The sequence below is a fragment of the Eptatretus burgeri genome, chromosome 14 (genome assembly GCF_056783735.1).
Source record: "Eptatretus burgeri isolate ZD-2024b chromosome 14, Ebu_testis_v1, whole genome shotgun sequence".
NCBI classification, from domain to species: Eukaryota; Metazoa; Chordata; class Myxini; order Myxiniformes; family Myxinidae; genus Eptatretus; species Eptatretus burgeri.
The window spans coordinates 62620153-62643695 of record NC_140974.1 but is presented as its reverse complement, the minus strand read 5'-3'; the positions used below and the strand labels follow the sequence as shown (position 1 = coordinate 62643695).

Here is a 23543-nt window from a genome sequence, read left to right as displayed (position 1 = left end):
CCGACCATGTGCCTCGTGGTAGCAGCAGGTTGATCAGCATCTCAAGGAGATTGGGATGGGCCAGGCATCTATCTGCCTGGGGGATGGCCAGGTGGAGACCCCTGGAGTACCGGCGGAAAGTGTACGAAGTGATGCACTTCTCTGGTGCATGCTCCCATACCTGATCTGACCTGAATTCCCCATGTTGCAATTATTACTTTCGCTACCGAAGATGGATGGAGGTGATGTTTTTGCCCCGTCTGTCTGTCTTTGTTACTTTGTTTGTTTGTTTGTGAACAAAATATCTCAGAAGGTTGTTGACTGATTTGAACCAAATTTGGTTGAGAGCTTGGGTATGTAACACCAACGAAATGATACGATTTTGGTGAAGATCCGAATCCGGATCTGGATGCCAGAATTTTTGAAGTGATTTTTCACCATTGAGAGACGGGGCCAAGACGGGGCCTGCGACATATCGCAGGATATCTCAAGAAGTTATGGACAGATTCTGATGAAACAGGGTGTGTCACAAGGAAAAATAGCTTCGATTTTGGTTGGTACAAGATTGAACAAAATGGGGTATGTTAATGCAGCGGGCGGAGACCGCCCAGGGATCGTGTCCATGGGGGTGAAGAGGGGAGGGGGTTTGGGAGGAGGTAAGTGTGAGGAGAAGGAGAGGGAAAGGAAATAAAACATGCCCAAACGGCAACATTTTCTTTTTAACCACCATGTTCAATATAAAACCAGGCGGGAGCATTTAAGACCCACACGATCTACTTGGCAAAGGCCTGTCTGCATGTATGCTCACACGTGCAGCGACCTTTGCACTCCGATTCTGATTCCTGTTTACTGCACTCTGTGGAAGCCATTTTAAATTCAAAATTAAACCGTCAGTCCTTATCAGGGGGAGGGGTGGTGTATGAGGGGGAATGTGAGAGAGAGACAGAAAGAGAGGAGGGGGGGATGGATTCTTGCAGAGGTGACGCTCAGTTTAGTGTCCATACGAGAGACGGCACACACATTGATGAATCGCCCTGTCTGTGAAACACCAGGAAGACAGTTTATAGCTGGGTCGGGATTCAAACCGTGGCTGGAGAGCTTAGAGCGAGCATACTTACCTCTCGGCTATTATTCCACGATGGGGCGATTCATTGCTTTGTAACTGAACAATTTTTACATCCGCCCACAGAAGGTAGACAGAGGTTATGTTTTCACCTCTGTCTGTCTGTCTGTGAACAGTTGGTTAGGTAACAAGCACAAGCTGATTAGATTTTGGTTCAGGTCTGAATCCAGATCTGACTTCTAAGTGGGATACAAAACGTAAACTAATCAGCCTGGCGGAGGTATGCGCTCTACCGAGTGACTTTCTAATTTACTCATTGTAATCATCGAATTTATTTTTCCTTCTTAACTCCAGTATCAAACCGCAGGATTGCTATCGAAGCCTGAAGAGCGCGTGCCAAGTGGCGTCACCAAGCACTCCACAAAACGTTTAAAGAAACTTTTTTTTGTTTTATATGTATCTATCGATGCCGAAGGGACGGGTCATCTAATGAACGTGTATCTTACAAAAAGGTGAAACGTGGTCTGAAATGAAATTGCACATTTTCAGTGAGCCAGCCAACGCCCGATTCACCGCAGAACGATGTGGGGCCAAATGCAGGCGAGTGGCCCCTGAACTTTGTTCAAGTCGATCGATATACAGTATTCAGTGACAGTGCAAGTGTTGTAGAATGCTCGCCAAGTGACTTAAGCACTTATGGAAGCACTTCAATGAAATGGGAAATGAGAAACTGCTGCTAACTTCAATTCTGGAGTTTAAATTTTGTAATTCGGCTTAGTTTAAGAGATTCTCGAGGTTATGGCATGTACGGAAATTAAATAAAGCCATAAACGCTGACATCTCTGGGTGTGTATAAGCATTGCAATGTACCCAGCGATTCTTAGCTATGATGAACAGGCATTCGATAATATGAGTGAGGAAGGTGAAAACAACAACTTTATCGTGAAGAAATTGTTGCGGCCAGTTCCAAGTCAAGGCATTGTCGAGCAGGCCAAAATAATGATGCATTAAGACACCATCGAGGGACACCGAGGTGTCTGAGGATTCACCCGATGAAGGATATAATTAAATAAGGCCGTTAATTATCTTTAAAAGGAGTGTTTTAATTAACTCAAACACCCAATTTTCATTCTTGCACTTCCTTGGAGCTTTCTTTGATTGCATGCAAAGTTTCAGGCTGCTAGGTTTTATGGTTTTGGAGTTATGGAGGACACACACACACACACACACACATACACACACACACACACACACACACACACACACACACACACACACACACACACACACACACATTTATTATTATAGAAGATGAGCACTCATAGTACAATGTTTCAGCCACTTGGCCTTCATCAGGGATTATGGAAGGTGTGTATCATGAGGTGTTGATCCCACCCCTCGACCCTGGAAGGGTTGGAGTTACAATGCCACTACTCGATCACGTGAGTGTTGATTATCCCAACAACATGATGCAGTACTCTTGTTTGTTATGGTAGGAAATTGTACTTTGTTTGGAGTGCCGGTGATAACTTGCCTCTTCTTCCGTCGAAAGACACCGTGGGGTGTTTCATGTGCACAAACTAATTCCAGCACCCGGGACACCCGGCTTAACGGGCATCATGGAGACTGCGGATTTTGATGCCATTGCAGAGGAGAATCCGACGGTGTACAGCTTGGTTGGGAATCGAACCTGGACTGTGCAGCTCAAATATACGTGTCGTACGTCTGCCTGCACTGTCTTGTGGGAATTCCGCAGGAAGTTTTGAAATGTTATCAAAACTTCTCATCTTGGACAAAGAGGAGGGGATTGGTCAACACAGGTTAAAATGTTACCTGTTGGTTTTGTGTTCAGATCTCTGACTCCAATTCGGCAGAGACTTCCACCAACCATGAAGAAGCGAGCCACCATGTGCTGCCTGTGGCTTCTGGTTGCATCATTTTCTGGGGACGTGGCTGTTCCGCTGATGTCCTCGATGACCAATACGTACACTGGTACTCATTTCACCGACCTCAGAAACATGACAGGCTGAGTCAAGCTCACCTGTGCTCGAACTCGAGACCCCTCAAGACCCCTAACATCTTAAGGCAACCTCCTTAACCCCTCAAGTCAAACTCCAGTCTTTTGTATAAAGAAGATCAACAACGATTCCCTTATCAAGACGTTTCAGAGCAAAATGCGACAATATCAGGTGCACGCACAGGTGACCCACCTTTGGTGGGATGTAATTGACTGGTCACTGTGGAGAAGGACGAATGGTCTGGATACCGAGTTCCTCTGGCGTGAGACCATTTGTTCCCTGTTGGGGGAGAAACTTTTTGACCACACCTCGGGACATTAGGCAATGGATGACATGGCATCACGTGACTGCACCCCCCCCCCCCATTTACAGGTGTTTTCGCTTGCACGGACATGGCGTGTCCAAGCAACGCTCAAACCCAAGATTTGTAGGTAAATCGATCAGGATGACGTGGACCGAAATCTTCGTCACTAGAGGGCGATGTTATTTTACAAATTTTTCAACCAATAATTCCAGCGAGAATATTAAACCATCTTTGTGTGACCTCCTCCCTCTCCTCCTTCCCCTCTTCCTCCCTCCTCTTCCCGCTAGAGCAGGTCAGCCTGTACCATGCACTTTGACCTTATATTGAGGGTAATTGGCTTTTTAAAGTGATCAATACTGGACGCCTTGAAAGGACAACTTGGGTTTGCACGTGCTGTTTTTAATTCCTCTTCCCACCCCCAACCCCTCTACCCCCCCCCCCCAAAAAAAAGGGAAGGAAACGACAGAAGGAAAGAAACTGTTTGATAAGGATTGCTCAGTGGCGTTTTCAGAGTTCCATGGGAATATTTGTACATTCAGGAGAAATCCTACAGGACCATCTGCGATGTGGTTGTTGGAGTTGAACGATGAAGCGGTCAGGTTCGAACCCAGTGATCAGAATTGCAATAAGCTCCAGGAACTGCACCAGAAGGCTGATGTGTCAGGATGAAAGGTCAAACCCTCCTGTGATCACATATTTATTTATTTATTTATTATTGCGTTGCACCACAATACCACTTGGGCAACCAAAGAGGTATCGGTTGATTGGGGGGGGGTCCATTTTCAGCGAGGGAAGGGTTCCGATGGGTGTGGTGGTATGGTGGATACACGTCCAGCATTTATCTCGGGCCCAAACATCACGCACACCCATGATCCCCACCTCCAAACTCGCCCCTCCCATCCAATCCCCACCCCAGCCTGCTATTTAACCGACTCGCAGAGCCGGAGGGGGCACGTGAGGAGCACGAGACATGAGCTCGAGCGAGAGCAAATGTTGCACCCTCTCCCAACGGTAAGGACAGGCTTGCTCTTCTCTCAATATATAAATGTATACCTTGATCTGAGATCTACCCCTCCCTGCTCCCATCTGGTCCTCCGTCGCCACCATGATCTCTCTTCCTGGCAGCGCCTTTTGCGATTCCCACGATTGCATGCAACCCCGATGCGATCCTCCCGTCGCACTCGATTCCCACGATTGCATGCAACCCCGATGCGATCGTCCCGTCGCACTCTATTCCCATGATTGCATGCAACCCCGATGCGATCGTCCCGTCGCACTCTATTCCCATGATTGCATGCAACCCCGATGCGATCGTCCCGTCGCACTCGATTCCCACGACCCAAAACCACCCCTGCACCGGCTCTCCCATTCATCCTCATGCTCCCTCCTCCTCCTCTTCCTCCTCCTCCTCTTCCTCCTCCTCCTCTGTCGAACCTCCCTTAATAACCCATTGCCTGCGATTGTTTTTGCTCCATTGCTGCTTCATTCGGACAAAAAGTCGATTTTCGCGGCGTTGCCGCATCGAGAGCGCATCTCGGCGTCTCCTGGTGGTCCCTTTGGAGATCATACATCACCCATTTGTGTATCGTAACCCCCCTTCCCCCCCCACTACCTACCACCCACCCCCTCCCATCCTGGCCAATGCGAAGCACCCCCACCGTGGATGGTGCACGAATATTGGGATTTTTAATATATATATTTTTAGTGTTACCCACGTGATGTTTACGTGTTATGTTTCTTACCTGACGATGTAAACATTCCCACCTCACTGGAAGATTTTACAGCAACGTGGGGTCTCCATTCAAGGTGCGACACATCGCTGCCCGACTCGCTACGGGCGAGACGGGTTAAGCTGCTTGTGGTTCCATCACATCTGATGAGAACAGGTGAACTCTTTAGAAATGCCAATCACGTGATCATAATAGGAGCAGGTTCCAGGATCCGTGCTGCGCTTCTCGTGAAAGGAAGAACTTCACTGTCAGCGGAGTCGAGCCGAGAGCATAATTTTTGGCAACTAGTTTAGCACGGTCACGTGACCCGACCCCACGTCCGCCCCACCATCTCCAGTCAAACCCCACCCTGAGAGATTGCCTTGTAATAACTTGTCAGAGATAAACACTTGGGTTTCTGTCACTTCGCAAAGGGAATGGCAGTGCCTCTCCCCGTGCCTATCCGTTCCACAATAATCAATCGGTGTGGTCGGTATCCACAGACCCCGTGAATATGATTCAAACGGTCCTGTTGGCATGGAAACGGAGACAATCGTGAATATAGACAATGGTGAATATAGACGCAGCATCACCATGGTGATTAAGCCCGGTGTTGGCTTAACGGTTTAAAAGGGAGCTGGCTTAAGATCCTACGGTCTTGATGTCAAGGTCCTGTCGTTTCATTGAATGAACACCAGGTGGGTTGACTCAGCCCGTCATCCTTCCGAGGTCAGCAAAACGACTACCAACTTGCTGCTAACGGGGGGCACTGTATCAGCAGCGCAGCTGCGCCCTCAGAAAATGATGCAACCAAGCAGCCACAGGCTGTATATGAATAAACCATGATGATTGATTCTAGGGATCGTCGTGACGTGCACAGGCCATGCAACGATGTAGATACAATGTCATGTCAAAAACGTTTTGAGCAAAATGGAATAATATCTGCACATCGAGCTCGAGCGAGGAATGATTACAACATTCCGGTCCATTGACCCCCTGAGTTCCGGTCTCGAGATCAGGTGGTTTCATTCTGTTTACCGCATGAAAGGAGGTGGATCTTAAGAAGAGCTGCACCTCTTAATGGTTCAGGATACTGGAGATGACCTCATGTTCTGTGATGTGCTTAGTAATCGTTTTTTGGAATGTTGTAATATTACATATTGGGGGGAACATGGGGTACTTGTGGCAATCTAGTCATTGCATACCGATGGGCAGAAGGAGCGATGGTTAACTGAGAAGGAAATGTGGGGTGGGGTGATGTGAGAAAGTGAGAAAGGAAGATGTGATAGAAGGGGAGGGAGGAGAGGAGGATTCCATGATTTGTCGGAAAAATGAAAGGGGGATGGGGGGGGGAGGTGGGTTAAAGAATCAGCCATTTTACTTAGTACGTCATAAATGACCTCCCACTTATTGGATGGAGACACACCGCTCATCTATCAAACCAATATTGTTTAATTAGTCACGGAATTTACACATCGTCGCGAACTGCCCATGTTGTGTGAAATCTGTTCTGGTTTATCCTCAGGTGTTAGTATAATGCTGATTGAACTGAACACAACAATTACAAGTATTGTACGAGTGGCATTCCTGCCCACCGCCTGAGGGAGTAATAATAATAATAATAATAATAATAATAATAATAATAATAATAATAATAATAATAATAAGTGGTGCCAGGCACAACAAATCCCGCCCATTTAAGGCATAAAGTCTTCGGACCCTACGGATCTTCACAAATATGCATTTTCACTGTAGGAATGGGTAGGATTATAAGTGACAAATACAATAAGGTTCACTATAAGCTTAGTTTGAAGTAAATCAGATCATTTTTGACGAAGTTATGAGCGAAAAACGATTTTGATCTTTTCGTGACCTTGACCTTGACCTTTGATCCAATTGGAGCCAAAAGTTAATGGGGTCGTCCAAGGTTCATTGCCCACCTGTGGATTAAATTTGATCATGTTTGCTAAAGCCGTTTTGCCGTAAAGTTGCTAACAGACAGACAAACAAACAAACCGGACGATTACAATATCCCACTCCCTCCCTCCGGGGGGGGGGGGATAATAATAATGATGACAGTACATTATATTTTGTTACTGCTTTTTAAATACCAAGAAACCTCAGATTGCTGAACAAGGGGGAAAAAAAACATATGAAAATCAAAGTCGAGTTGAGTCAAGTCACATGAAATGAAAAAAAGAAAGAACCAAATAGCATTGAAAAAAAAAACAACAACATACACTGTTTATATATACGTGTATATATCAGATGCACCTCCTGACTGTTATGGTGAGCATCGCCGCGGATTACGTCTCATTCGGTAAAACCGCATAATCCGCACAGAACAACCATCTGTCTGCCACTCAGACAATTGTTCTGCGAATGCAAACCATTCAACCAGAAGGCACGTGATGTGATCGGCAGTAAAATCGAAACATAAGGAGTGTGATAAGCACTCCACCGATCGTCATTGGACACAGTCCTAATCGAAACATTCCATCCATTAGGACCATACTCTGTGCAGAGCGTTGGTGCCGCCGAAGCAGTCTCCTTGGCTATTGGGAACAATCCTGGACGGGTCGCCACTCCGACACAGTATACCAGCATGCTGGCACTCATTTTGCCAACCTCGGAAGGATGACAGGCAGAGTCAACCCCACCTGGTGTTAATTCAACAGCTGAGCGGGATTTGAACTCAGGACCCTAGGATCCCAAGCCCACTACCTTAACCATTAAGCCAACACCAGGCATATCGAAACATTGCCTATATATATATATATATATATATATATATATATATATATATATATATATATATATATATATATATATATATATATATATATATATATATTTGCAAAAAAAAACAAATAACGATTGAAGTCAAATTACATACAATGGAAAGAATAACGATCTTGACCAATCCTTTGTGTGGACCCCCCAACCCCCCACCCCTTCCCCCCCCACACACACGCGTACACTCCCTTTATATTGCAGTATCTCCACTGCTCCATTATAGATAGATAGTTTTATCAGGGCAAAAGCAATAGATGACCACGAGTGCCCTTCTCGGCCCACCTTTGGTGCTGTGACACAGTCTGGGAAATGCATTTTGTAATTTTGGTAATTTTTTGAAGATATTTTATTGATCACAACATATCATACTCCATATCATAATTTCCAGAAGGTTCCATTATATTATGAACTTGCAGGGTTGCCTGGCACTACCAGGCAACACCAGGTCCCACCACCCACCCCTTCCCCTCAATCCTCCCATGCCTTCCCCTCCCCATCCCACCTCTCCCCTGTCTTTTCCCACTCCACCCCCACCCCCCCCAATTCCCCTGCCTCCCCTGATTAGTGGAGGTTGGCTTTGGGGCTTCCCACTCTCTGGGGACGTGTACAATGCAAAAATGTAAGTTATCTCCACAGCTGATTTGTAATACCCTCTGCCACCACAACCGGGTGGCAGTCCACCATACACATTTACATAGAGAATTTTTGTTGACCTTCCCTCCTGCATCCCCATGACTCCAGATGAAACCAAGTAGCCCATGTTCACCACAAGGTCGAACTTGGTCCACGTGTCAAGTTTGGTGGCAATTGGCCCAGTAGTTTTGGCGTGATTGGTGTTACACACAGACAGACAGACGGACAGACAGACAGAAAAATGACATTTATTTTTGAGATAAGATTAGATAAAGGAAGATGATTTGTAATACTGGCTATCACCAAAGGTGGTGCTATTTCTGCTACATCTCACTATTAATTTACAATATTGGTCACTGGCTTTTGACACCGATACAATTCTTGATTACAGACCCTCGGCATCAAAAACTTCCATATATCGAGCAAATAGTTTCAAACGGAGCATCTCGCCACCATTAGAGCATTTAAATTGCATGAGATGTGGCAATAAATTGGAATTGTTGCTCCCGGCTTAACAACTCGATGACAGAAGGTGCCATTTGCATTTTTTCCGCCTTCATCCATACTCCGTTTAGAATCTCGTACAGGCATGGGCAACCTGCGACTCACACTCCTGGCAGGAATCTGTGTCGGGGTCCTGGTGATTGCCCTCCCTCTCTATGTGACCAACATTGTGAGATCTTTAACATCCATTCACTCATGCTAGCAGACGGGACCTTCCATTTAACGTCCATCTGATGGATGACATGCACATTGATGCCTCGCCATGCCCGTGACACACCAGCATGACAGTTTACAGCACAGTCAGGACTCAAACCCAGGCGAGACAGATCAGAGGCGAGTATGCATACCTGTATACTATCCTGCCAGGTATGTATGATGTACGTCTGTACGATACACATCCCTGTTTTTTTTTTTTTTGTTAAATATTTAATTTTTTGCCCTCAATTTATGGGATCTACAAGGGGGATGTCGTTACTCGATCTTTGATGATGACACTTGAACTACTATTATGTCATGAGAGGAGAGAAGGAAAAGAGTTCGGAGAGTCGTTAATTAAGTGCGGAGGACCATATGACAGGGGGGCATTAAATCAACCAAAAAGACATTATGAGGGTTTGGTCTGATTGGCGGGAGTTGGGAGGGGTTGCGGAGAGGGTTGAGTCGAGTGCAGTGAGAATACGGTGCCTCGTCTGTTATTACACTGTGCTTAATAGCTCTTTACCAAATCAAATTGGCACAAACTAAATGGAACATCATCGATCGGACTGGCACGAGCTGCAGACGAGCAGTTGTTCCACCGTTGGTGACTCAGCAATCTGTTTCAATTGCAGTTTTTTTCTTCATTCAGACCTGCACTTATCTATGCCAATTGCACTTCTGTTGCTCTCCACCCCCTATGAGTATTTTAGTTCTTCTCCCATGAATTTAAGGTGATATTGATGGTCTTTGAGCCTGAGACACCGAGGACGTGGAGTTGGCAAGTGCTCAGCAGTACCAGTACTACCAGGAGTCAATGAGTCGACTTCAATTTTTTCATCTTTTTTTCCATCGTCGTTTTGCACTTGCCCACTCCAACAGGCAGTCGGACCAGTGTGACCACTCCTTGGCTCTTTTTTTTTCATTGGCTCACCTTGGCATTTATGAAAATGAGGAGTGAGTTCCCTGTAATTGGTAATTGTTTCCATACTTGAAGTGGCAAAGCAACGATGCACACCCGTCCTCTGTCTGAAGAGTGGCTCTTCGAAGACCCGCGCTAGATTTCGAAGACCCGCGCTAGATTTCGAAGACCCGCGCTAGATTTCCGCAATTAACCGGGCCGGTGGGAAATTGGTTATTGGGGGAATAGATGGATTGAGATGAGAGAAAACAGACCTACTTGTCCTGGCCACAATTTCTGCACGAGTATCTCCCAGGACATTTTGCATTGTAAAGGAGAAGATGTTTGAAAAAACCCCCCATTATTTTTATCTCCTCAGGTCTGCTTCGGAAGACTTGGGCTGCCGGCGCGGAGTGTTCAGTCGCAAGCATTATGGTTCCGTGGAGTTGGTGAGTTTTTTTTTTACTCCTGCGGAGTGATGTCGTGTTCAACTTTTGTGATAAAAACCACACACAGACTGAACAATTTCCTGTCGTGTCGTTTCCAGCTCATCTCCAGCGCGGCCGATGGTGCGATCCAGCGAGCGGGTCGTTTTCGCGTGGAGAATGGGGCGGACGATGCGGTAAGTGTCTCGGTCAAGCAACCTCCACATTCTTTACTGTGCTCCATATCTTTGTTGGACGTCTAAAGGAAGAACGAATGAGGCCTTCCCTAACACCTTGTAGGTCATTTCCACTGTGCCGCCATTTCATTTAATGAGCCATTGTGCTGGAGTGATGGCATCCGAGCTAGGCCGCATGACTCCGACTGTTTTCCTGTTCAGGTGGACCTCCTCGAAGGTACTTTTTACACAAAGATCAAGGCTCATGGAAGAGCTGGCCTTGACCCTTGAACTGCAAGCAGGTGCTTCCTGTATCAGATGTCACAGAGCACATGACGTCATCGGTACAAACTACCAAGCCATTGTTGGAAACGAAACCTCATTCTGTCTAATTTATGGTAACATGGACAATAGGAACAGAAGAGGATCACAGGCTCTGGAAACAAAACTCTACCTGTGTCCATTTCAAGGGTTTAACTCATAAACCATGTTATGATCATTTCAAGTGTTGTTCTGTTGGAATCTCAATCAGATATTCTTGCTTTATAAGGATTTCCTTCCAAGAACTATTTTGGTGTTATCAACCAACCACATGTCCTCCCTACTCCAACCCTCTCCCTCCACCACTCCAATCCTTCCCTCCACCCCACTCCAACTCTCCCCCCAACTACTCCACCAGTCTCCCCCCCCACTCCAACCCCTTCCCTCCACCACTCTAATCATGCTCCCCACTCCACTCAAACACTCCCCCCACCACTCCAACCCTCTCCCTCCACCCCACTCCAACACTCTCCCCCAACTACTCCACCAGTCTTCCCCCACAACTCCAATCCTTCCCTCCACCCCACTCCAACACTCTCCCCCCAACTACTCCACCAGTCTCCCCCCACTCCAACCACTTCCCTCCACCACTCTAATCATCCTCCCCACTCCACTCCAGCACTCTCCCCCCCCACTCCACTCCAACACTCTCCCTCCCTCCACTCCAACCCTCTCCCTCCCCCCCCTCCCACACCCTCCCTCCCTCCACTCCAACACTCTCCCTCCCTCCACTCCAACACTCTCCCTCCCTCCACTCCAACACTCTCCCCCACAACTCCAACACTCCCCCCAATGCTCTAATCCTTCCCTCCACCTCTCTCCAAAACTCTCCCTCCCCACTGATCCACCAGTCTCCCCCCCACTCCAACCCATCTCCTTCACCACTCTAATCATCCTCCCCACACCTCTCCAACACTCTCCTCCCCCCACTCCACTCCAACACTCTCCCCCACAACTCCAACACCCCCCACCATTCCAACACCTCCCATACCACTCCAACACTTCCCCCACCACTCCAACACTCCACCCCCCACCATTCTGACACCCTCCTGTACCACTCAAACACTCTCCCCCACAACTCCAACACTCCCCCTCAACACTCTAATCCTTCCCTCCACCCCTCTCCAAAACTCTCCCTCCAAACTGATCCACCAGTCTCCCCCCACTCCAACCCCTCCCCTTCACCACTCTAATCTTCCTCCCCACTCCGCTCCAACACTCTCCTCCCCCCACTCCACTCCAAAACTCTCCCCCACCACACCACTCCAAACCCTCCCCTTCACCACTCTAATCATCCTCCCCACTCCACTCTGACACTCTCCTCCTCCACCCACTCCACTCCAAAACTCTCCGCCCCCAAACACACCCCCACCACTCCAACGCCTCCCGTACCACTCCAACACTCTCCCCCACAACTCCAACACCCCCCACCACTCCAATACTCCCCCCACCACTCAAACACTGCCCCCCAACCACTCCAACATCCCCCCACCACTCCAACGCCTCCCGTACCACTCCAACACTCTCCCCACAACTCCAACACTCCCCCCACCACTCCAATACTCCCCCACCACTCCAATACTCCCCCACCACTCAAACACTCCTCCCCACCACTCCAACACCCACCCACCACTCCAATACTCCCCCCACCACTCAAACACTGCCCCCCAACCACTCCAACATCCCCCCACCACTCCAACGCCTCCTGTACCACTCCAACACTCTCCCCCACAACTCCAACACTCCCCCCACCACTCCAATACTCCCCCCACCACTCCAATACTCCCCCACCACTCAAACACTCCCCCACCACTCCAACATCCCCCCACCACTCCAACATCCCCCCACCACTCCAACACCTCCCATACCACTCCAATACTCCCCCACCACTCAAACACTCCCCCCACCACTCCAACATCCCCCCACCACTCCAACACCTCCCATACCACTCCAACACTCCCCCCACCACCCCAACCCTCCACCCACCCCCCCACCATTGTGACACCCTCCTGTACCACTCAAGCTCTCTCTCCCCTCACCATTCCAATCCTTCAAATCCAACCCTCCTCCCACCATTCCAACCATATCCCCACACACCACTCCAATTACCCCCACGACTCAAACACTCTCCCCCCCCCCAATCATCTCCTCCCCTCCCCCTCCCCTCCATAGAGAAACATGACATAATTATGTCTTGTGTTTTAAAGTTCCTTATGTCCTCGAACAGGTCGAGAGAACATTGCTGTTAGCACCGACTTCCATGGAGTGTAAAGGATGTTGAGTAAAACATTCTGAGAGTTCTGTTTTTTTTTTTCCAATGTAATTGTGTTTATACTTCATATGAAAATCTTGGAATATGCAAATGAGTGAAATATGCAAATCTGGGATCATGGAATGAAAGAGTACATTGGGATGAAAGAACCAACAGGTGAAATGCAACCTGTATTCCCTGATCAGAAGGTAATGGCTGAACAACCTGGGAAATGTTTGCCTGAGAGTGTCCGTCGATGAAGGACGACTCACCGTAAAACCATGTCAGAAACATCATGGTGCAATGATGAGGATGGTGAAACTGAGTGGGACTGAACCCGAGCCACCCCACTGCATCAGGCACTTTACCCCCTACACCCCTCCCCCCCATCCACCCTCCCAGCCAGGTTAGGGCTGTGATCACGAATGGATCTTGAATCGTGCACTTGTGTGGGTTAAAGAGACGCTTTCTTCAGAACAATCTCCCGACGTTGGGGCTTACAGCCAGGCCACCCTCTGTCGAGAAAGGAGGATCCAAAGTGGTGAAGCCACCGGTCCCTGCCAACCCGGGTCACTGCGTGAATCCTGAAGAAAGCGTGACAGCAATCGTGGTCTCACTGTCACTCGTTTTCAAACGACTTGAGCAACCTGCAACGTCTTAAACTTTACAGCAACCGCTTCTTTTTTGTATACAATGTCAAGGCTCATAGAAGAGTTACAACACTGAATAGATCAGCATGTAACACACCAAAAGGGGCAGTATGGTGGGGGGGGGGGCGGGCAGGGGACACCAAATGGCAGATTTGAAGGACAAAATCGAGGGAGAATTGGACAAATAAGGGATGTGGGTAAGAATGGGGGGGGGGGAGGGGGAGGGGAGGATGCATGGGGTGGACAAGATGGATACAGAAGCAAACTCTCAGGAAAGAAAAACGGAAAATTTGTGAGGAGGTGGGCTTGGGGTCGGGAAGGGGGGTTTATGGGGGTAGAAAAGATTGTGGGTTTGAATAGGGAGGAGGTGGGGGGGGGAGGATCTGATACGCTGACAAAGAGCTTTCTTGAAGAGAATGTGGAAGTTGGTTCCACAGGTGAGAAAAAGAGGAACAAATGAATGGAGGTGAGCAGTGATCACGAATTTTGAGAGTTCATCAGAAGGAGGTTGCCGGTTTACCGCGTGCTCCCTGTAAATTTCGGGGGGGGGGGAAGCATGGAAAGAACGGAGGGTGCAAGACGAGAAAGGATCCAGTCGAAGGGAGAGAGACCACCGACCTGTTTGTGTTGGTAGTGTACAGTAATAGGCCCATAGATTCAGCGTCATCGTATATTATTCCAATGATCTTGAAGGTCTTGGTTTCGAGAGAGACAGAGACAGAGACAGAGACAGACAGAGACAGACAGAGACAGACAGAGACAGAGACAGAGACACTCTGTCAATCTGCAGATGAAGATCGTGTAGGTTGATAGGAGTTCAGGTGTTCCAAGGAAGGACTTTGTACGACGGAGGATACCCAGTCGGAGGCTGGCTTTGGAGGCCAAGTCTCAAAGGCGGTTTGCCCCCGAAAGATCATAGCTGATAGTGAGACCCAGGAGTTTGAGTGTCTGAACTTCCTCAAGAGGATTGTTGAGAAAGTCGATACGGTCCTTTCGGTGAGCGAGAGTGTGAGATTTGTCACGATTGAAAGACATATTCCAAATGCTGAAAAGAAAGTGAAACAAAACCTTATTTGTCTCTACCGCCAGCATTCCAGTGTTAGGGTTCGGGTCCAGGTTAGAGTCCAAGTCGGCTCAGAAAACACAACCAATCAAAAACACTCATATCTACATACCTCACACACCAAGCATTGTGACGATAAACTCTCTGATTGGTGCTTCACAGGCAGAGACATTGCAACAACCAGTGCGTCGTTACTCGAATGGGACAATCACATCGGTGTCCCATTCGCTGTCATTAGTCTGTGGACTATGAAGGTCGCACGGTGTCTTTTGTCAAAGAGTAAGCGACTCATCGCAGACACCCCGGACAAATCCCAACTTGCTGTCCTGAGCAGCTCCACAATGTCCAACTCCATCGATGGTGCTCCGGCACTCGCTCGCCACGAATGGACCGATGCTTTGTTTTTTATGCTAGCACGCCAGCACGACCGGGAAACCGACCCATCGGTGACACAATTGATACCGTTTGACTCGGGATGATGCCTTCGTTTGTTTCCCACATGGTGACGGTGCTTTGAAGGAAGCAGAAGCTCCGCCAACTTGGCAACGCACGGACGTGCACCTGGAAAACCCGGAATGCCACACCCGCTGGTACTTCAAGTACTTCTTAGGGAATGGTGAGATGACATTGTCCACATTTATTATTATTATTATTATTATTATTATTATTATTATTATTATTATTATTCATTCGCATCTCGGTCCGATTGTTTCGAGGAGGAAACAATTTTACACCATTATTCTTGCAGTTCTTTGGGTTCAGTTAAAATATTTGAAACTAATCTGCTTCTGTTGTTCAAATTGATTTTCTGCTTTGGAATCGCTCCTCTCAAACACTGTTCCCCATATCACTCCAACCCGTTTACCAAAGGAGGACATCATGGGCGTTGGGCTGTGATGGGTCAAAGGCCACCTAGTCCTAGCGGCTCCAGTCCTGCCATTGTTCCTGTTTGACCCACACCTTGAACCCCCTTCCATACTCCATCTCCTTTCTGCCCCCTCCTTTTCTGTCTGTCTCTGCCCCTCTCTCTCTCTCTCTCTCTCTCTCTGATATTACTTATTCACTGGAGATATTAAAAAAAAAACGACATGGCTGTTAAATTAGAAACGTGACTCTGATGGATATCCCTCAATAATTCATCAACGGTCACCGTTCAATAACATCGGGTGTTTGTAATTTGTTCTCTCCATCGCCGGGCCCATGTCCATCACCCCGACTTGTTTGTGAAAACATTTTTGGGCACATTTGTCATTTTGATCCTTTTCGCAGACACGATTCCTTTGCGGTGCATGGTAAACACCTGTTGCAAACAGTGTGACCACTCCTCATTTTCATAAATGCCAAGGTGAGCCAATGAAAAAAGCCAAGAATTCACAAGGTTTCAGAAAAGCGATGATAATAGAAAACCTATACGCCAAGAAAACCTATAGAAAACCAAGACGCCAAGGTGAACAACGAATAGCCAAGATCTTGTGAAAAAAAAGCCAAGGAGTGGTCACACTGGTTGCAAACGTAAACACCTGGTGACCGCACGGCACCTTTAACGCAGCAATCGTACCCTTGTTTATTTATATATTTATATATTTATATTATTGAATTTAAGGTTGCATTGTTTTGATGTCTCCGCACCAAGGGTGCCGGAGGCATTATGTTTCCGGGTTGTCCGTCCGTCCGCCCGTCCTGATTTTCGTTTACGCAATAACTCAAGAAGCAAATTGTAGAATTTCATCAAACTTGGTAAAAAGGTAAAGTAAGACAGGGCAATTAAGTGATTAGATTTTGGGCCAGATGTGATAAAGGTCAAGGGTCAAAGGTCAAGGTCAAACTCTGAAATTTTACTGTTTATGCCTTAACTCAAGAAATATTGGACAGAATTTCATCAAACTTGGTACAAAGGTAAAGTTAGAGAGGGCAATTAACTGATTAGATTTTGGGCCAGATATGATAAAGGTCAAGGGTCAAATATGTCAATACTCAAGTGTTTGTGCGGGAGAGCGGAAGCATACCCTTCAACTGCGCGCAGTCAAATTACTCTAGTTTTTTTTTTTTCTATTGTTTTTTTTGCCGTCTGCCTGAATCCCAAGGCCTTTATAAACCCGCCTAATTTTCTGTCTCTCGATTTAATTAACCTGAGGTTGGGATAAATTGCAATTTGTGACAAGCTTCCCGAGGTACCTGTCGCAGCGCCTGGATGTGGAAGTGTGTGCGTTGCTGTCACGATGACAGCTTCGCTAATTTGGCCAAAATGCCACGTCACAGCGAAGTCTTTAATTATGCCACAGCTTTCGCTTCCTCAATACAATTCTCATTACCAGGATAGTTGGACCACAAAACGTACGGAGACTGGGTGGGTGGGTGGGGGAGTGATGACTTGGGGCTCAGGGGTGAGAGGGTGAGAGACGTGACCAACAAGGGTTGTGGCTAACCAAGCAAGGTAATTCAAGATATTTGATCAAATCCAGAATATTCCACCAAGACTATCGGCATCATGAAGACCGAAACCTATCTCTGGTTTGGAAGCAACACCTCACATCTTGGTAGTTGGTAGGGGCGCGGGGGGGGAAGGGGCACCAAGTTGGCTCGATGAAATGACATGCACGTACATGACAAAAGCATTCGTCCGCAACAGGTATATGTTCTTGCCACCTGTACATTAATCAGGTTCACTGTAAATGAGCTGATTGTGTCTGGTCCATGTCCTGTTTGCTTTGAGCAATTCCTTTAGGGGTGATGGCGAGACTTTGAAGAGTTCCAATTAAGCTTGATGTCGAGCGGCTCGGATGGTTCTTGTGTTGCTGTGATTTAGATTTTCACAGATGCTTTATGTGGGGACGAACTTTGTCCCTTTTTGTAGTTTTTTTTACATGTTGTGGTTATTTATTTATTTATTTTAACACATAATCATCTTTATAACAGTGAGTGATTTGAGACTGTATAACAACACCATCGTTTTGAGAAGTTCTCCATGGTTAATAAGGTCAAATGCACGCTGTTTGAGTGAGGCAATTTGAATGTTTTGTTAAAATATAAATGACAAAGCTCGATTATAAAGTCAACTTCTTTCTTTTGATTCATACAGGATTGTTATTTAATGTTGAATTCACCAAACATAGGTGTGGGGGGAGGGGGGAGAGGGAGAGTTGCACTTCTTGCTTGAAGGTTTTTTTGATGTTCAAGAACTGGATGACTCGCACATCTTAAATTGTCGCAGAATCATAACCAGAAAGAAAGCAATTGTCTCATCTTTTTCTCTCATTGACTGCCAAATGGTGACCCTGACGGAGCACGTGTGGTGACCCTGATGGAGCATGGACAGTGACCCTGGCAGTGCACGGGCGGTGACCCTGACGGAGCACGGGCGGTGACCCTGACGGAGCACGGGCGGTGACCCTGACGGAGCACGTGTGGTGACCCTAATGGAGCACAGACGGTGATCTTGACGGAGCACGGACGGTGATCCTGACGGAGCACGGACGGTGACCCTGACGGAGCACGGGCGGTGACCCTGATGGAGCACGGGCAGTGACCCTGGCAGTGCACGGGCGGTGACCCTGACGGAGCACGGGCGGTGACCCTGACGGAGCACGGGCGGTGACCCTGACGGAGCACGTGCGGTGACCCTGATGGAGCACGGACGGTGACCCTGACGGAGCACGGACGGTGACCCTGACGGAGCACGGACGGTGACCCTGACGGAGCACGGACGGTGACCCTGACAGAGCACGGGTGGTGACCCTGACTGAGCGCAGGCGGTGACCCTGACGGAGCACCGACAGTGACCCTGACGGAGCACGGGCGGTGACCCTGAAGGAGCACGGACAGTGACCCTGACGGAGCATGGACGGTGACCCTGACGGAGCATGGACGGTGACCCTGACAGAGCTGCTCAGGGAGCTGAGACATAAAACTGTACATGTGCTGAGAGCGGATAAGGAGGCCTATGTGTGAGGAATCTGTGAAGGGGTAGAGCATCACCAGTGGTCAAATGATTCTCGTCCTGCTTGCAGAAGAATTTGTGCATTGCGTTCGTCAAAGCCCATCCTTCGGTGTACTGTAGCTTGGGTAGAGGGTGGTGAGCTCTTGACAGAGGAGTCTGAAGTGAAGTTCCGCTGGGGCAGTTACTTTGAGTGGCTGTACCAGGCTGACCAGCTCTTGCGTTGGATGTGAGAGGCATTACTAGCCCTACTGCTGACCCTCCAATCAACTGTGAACCACCTCCGTTGATCAGCTCTCGCTGATCAGACTTTGTGTCCAACAAGAATTTACTGATTGTGACTCAGATGAGATTTGTTTCCTGCATCGTCTGTGAGCATCAGCTGTGGCTTTATGGACACATGGCTCGTTTTCCTGATGCTGATCCTGCTCACCAGATTTTTCTCAGCAGGTGGGCCTTATGAGTGGAGGAGGCCAATGGGCTGACCACGTGCAGGTTGTAGCAGGTTGATCGGCATCTCAATTGATGGGGCTGGACCAGGCATCTGCCTGGGGGATGGCCAGATGGAGGTCCCTGGAGTACCATTGGAAAGTGGACGCAGCGACGCGCTGCTCCAGCGCATGCTCCCATACCTGAGCTGACCTTGATGTAATGTGCTCTTCACAGTTCCATGGTTGCAATCTTTTGAAAGATCAAATGCAACTTCTTTTTTTCATTTTGTTATTTTTATACAAGTATTGAGGCTCATGGAAGAGTAGAATTACAGAGGGCAATGGAGTGAAAGATTATATAGGGACAAATGGGAAAACCATGGGACAATGAAAACAAATGCATGTTCTCGGGCACAGTGAAGGGAATTGTGAAAAGTTTGGGAACAGGGTCTAGACAGGTGTTGTGTAGCTTGGTAGTGGAAATGGTAGAAAACGTGAGGTGGCAGTTGGCAGTGAGTGTTAAATCCTGTAGGGAAGAGTCAAGCCTATGGACAAATGGCATGTTCACTTAACCAGACTCAGCGGCCTTGTATAGTCATTGTCTGTTCTGAGTCTAAGAGGTCAACGGTTCACACCCCGTACGACTCGTACCACTTTTTTAAATGGCACGTGCTGCTTCCTTGCTTGACATTCAGCATTTAGAGGATAGAGCACAGCCAAACCTTGTGGGTTAGCATCTCATGTGGAGGGAAATCTCTCCTGAATTGCCCTGCTGAGTGTGGAGAGAAAAGCAATGTTGCAAGATGCCATTGCCAATACCCAAAGTTCCTGGGGAAGTTGCATCGCTTCCCCCAAAGTCATATCCTGCGGTTGTCTCGAGTCAAGTCCTGCGTTGTCTCCTGGATGTGTGCGACTTGTGAGATTTGTGCGACGGGTTTTCCATGAGCCTTCTACCCTGTAAATAGTAAATAAAGCTTTAAATGCCTCGCAAAACAGCTGTTTATGCCTGGAATTCCATGAAGCACATTCATGCTTACTGTGGTGAGTAAGATGATAATTGGCCAGTGAATGACAGGCCTTTTGTTTGTGTTTGATAAAAGTAAACAACAAATTAAATTGTATTTAGAAATAATTTCTTTTGAAGTCAACCTAACAATTAAAAAAAAAACATCAAGTTTGAGTGATGGCTGGAGAGGAACTGAATGGGAAAGAATGAGTGAGTGTGGAAGAGATCATGATGTGCATGGGTGAGCACATGAGTTGGTGATGGGCAGTGCATTTTAAAGACTGAAGTCAGGAGGATGAGACAATCGACACAGGGAGTGCTTCCACAATTGGGAGAATAAGGGGATGAATGGATCCAGGTGGGCCACCAGTCTGGACCTTGGGAGGGTGAGCAGGTGAAGGTTTCTCGAGGAACGTGTGTGACGTGGGGTGGCTTGGGAAGGGCAGGAGGAGGAAGGCGAGGTGTAGGCTTTTATGAAATAGAATGGCTATTAATTTGCCACTGGTGGAATAGTGATAGTCCTTGGGCATCAGCTTTCTGTGTTGAGATTCCAATGGTGCAAAAGGCCTTGTTGTCAACCACCTTGAGAGGAGCAAGGTTGGAAGCAGGAGCATCAGCCCAGAGTGGGGAGCAATACTCCATGGAGCTCCGTATAAAAGCCTTGTACACTGCGATGAGCTTGATGCTGCTAAGGAATGCCATTGCTCTCCAGAGAATACCCAGACATCGACTGGGATTCCAGGAGGGATCTTGCGAAAGTTCATCATCGAGAGTCCCCCTCTGATTCCACACATACAGAAAATCAGACAAATATCTTGATCACTTGAGCAGAGAGCCCTGACTACCAAAGGAAGACAATTTAGAAATCAAGAGTAGATGCCAGACAGTGTCACAGGCTTGACAGATTTCCCTAATCTCTTGCTCATCCATCCACAACTGTGTCAGAAGAATTAGCATATCAAAGAAGGAACGGCCAAGTGGAAAGTCAAACTGATTGTCAGAGATTAATGAGTTAGAGAATAGAACATGCAGAAGGTCAGATGCAGTGATGCATTTGATATCTTTGCTTATGATGTGGAGAAGACGCTTAGGTCTGTAATTGTGGGGATCTGTTTTGGAACCTATATTATGGATTGGAACAATGTTTGAAACTTTCCAACATGGAGGAAATTGCCTATCCAAGAAGGACATGTTAAAGAGATAATCTGTTAGGACTGAAGCAGAGTTCCTGATGATTAGAGACCAAGGGCTCAACATCAGGCCCACCTATGATCCAAATTTTTGCAGCCTCTCATCATCGTCCAATTCCCGGTGGGACTTGGTCAGGTCTGTCTGATATATATTCCTCTTCCATTCCTTCTCTCCTAAAGGATGGAGTGATGCCAGCCACTGCTTGAGAAAAAGCAGTTCTTGAACTCCATCGGCACTCAAAACTCCAAGGTCCAAAATCTGTCCCTTCCCGTACGTACCCACCCATTGCAGAATGTTCCCAACTGCATGTGGAGTTCTACCCTACCATAGTGGAGAAGTTTCTTCCCCAGCTTGACACCTCTTCTATAACTGGTCTTGATGGCATGAGTACTCTTTGTAGGACAGGTACACCATTGTTTTGACCTGTGCAAAGAGACTACTGGTTGCCCTCAGTAAGGTTTGCCTTCCCAGAGAATATGAGTTGTTTTCTTGCGATGGCCTCACCGGGTTGAGATGATAGACCAAAAACTTGAATGCGGTATGGGATGAATGTGTGAAAAAGAGAAATTTGTCTGTTGGAGAATAAATTCCATAATCAGCCAATGTTCGGATCTGATGCGTCGATGGACCAGCCTGGAGTGGAGATCACAGATTTTATGCCAGACCAATCAGCTTTACCAAATCTCCAAACAAGTCTGCACCTTAGAGGTTCTCAAATAACTCACAAAGTGATGCCCACCTTTACCAACACGTGGTCGGAAGATCCAGGAGGTGCTGAGGAATAGCAGGACAAAGTTGAGGAAAAGTTTGACATGACAAGATCCTTGTATTTATTTCTTTGCCTTTATTTCACTGTTTATTATCCTCGCATTTACTTCCTTGTGTTTCCTTGTATTTATTTCCTTGTAATTTTATGTTGTGTGTTTCTCTGCAGTGCATCAGATCTACGTGGGCCTGGATGCCGAACGGAACCCTTTCTTCCTGTCTGTGGTCCTCTCAAACGAGAATCCTCAGCACGTTCCTCACTACAAAACGATGCTTTGGCGCAAGATGGTCAGAAACATATTTGATTATTTCTCCTTTCGTTACCTTCGTTTACACTTTATCTTGTAGCCTCTGCTGTTTCCTCCTCCTTTCTACCTGTTTTATTTTTCTCTTCCTTTAATAGCCTTTTCTTTCTATCGGCATTGTTCTTCTGCTCTTGCCTTCTTTGGTGCAATGTGTTTACTCCTTATGCACATATTTTAAGGTGGGTATTGAAACCTCCCCCCACCTCTTTACGTGCATGCCCCACCCTCCCCAACCCTCGTTTTTAGCTCGCCTGTTCGAAGAACAGAGAGCTATAGCAATACCCCCGGCGTGAGCGTGAGCGTCAGCGTGAACGTCAGCGTGAGCGTGAGCGTGAAAATGTTAAAGTTTTTGGTGCAAGTTATTTCCTTTCTAATGTTTTTATCCACCACACTATTTTTTACTGATTACAATATACAAATACATATATTGCTTTAAAATTATTTGGATCAAATTTCACTGCAATGCTTTATAAAAAATATTATTAGACTGGTTTAATGATTACAATATACAAATAAATATATTGCTTTAAAATTATTTGGATCAAATTTCACTGCAATGCTTTATAAAAAATATTATTAAACTGGTTTAATGATTACAATATACAAATACATATATTGCTTTAAAATTATTTAGATCAAATTTCACTGCAATGCTTTATAAAAAATATTATTAGACTGGTTTAATGATTACAATATACAAATACATATATTGCTTTAAAATTATTTGGATCAGACTTCACTGCAATGCTTTATAAAAAATATTATTAGACTGGTTTAATGATTACAATATACAAATAAATATATTGCTTTAAAATTATTTGGATCAAATTTCACTGCAATGCTTTATAAAAAATATTATTAGACTGGTTTAATGATTACAATATACAAATACATATATTGCTTTAAAATTATTTGGATCAAAT

The 23543-nt window shown here is 46.8% G+C and overlaps 1 protein-coding gene across 1 annotated transcript in view; it reads left to right on the top strand.

The window, feature by feature from the left end:
* Window positions 1-4257: 4257 nt before the first annotated feature.
* The window catches only part of GARNL3 (GTPase activating Rap/RanGAP domain like 3), an 88569-nt gene continuing 69283 nt past the window's right edge, over window positions 4258-23543 (top strand). Inside the window, exons 1-5 of the mRNA XM_085855156.1 lie at window positions 4258-4375; window positions 10482-10551; window positions 10650-10724; window positions 15508-15604; window positions 22485-22603. Coding sequence (XP_085711282.1) covers window positions 4335-4375; window positions 10482-10551; window positions 10650-10724; window positions 15508-15604; window positions 22485-22603 — 402 coding nt within the window. The 5' untranslated portion in view covers window positions 4258-4334. The remainder of the gene's footprint in view (window positions 4376-10481; window positions 10552-10649; window positions 10725-15507; window positions 15605-22484; window positions 22604-23543) is intronic.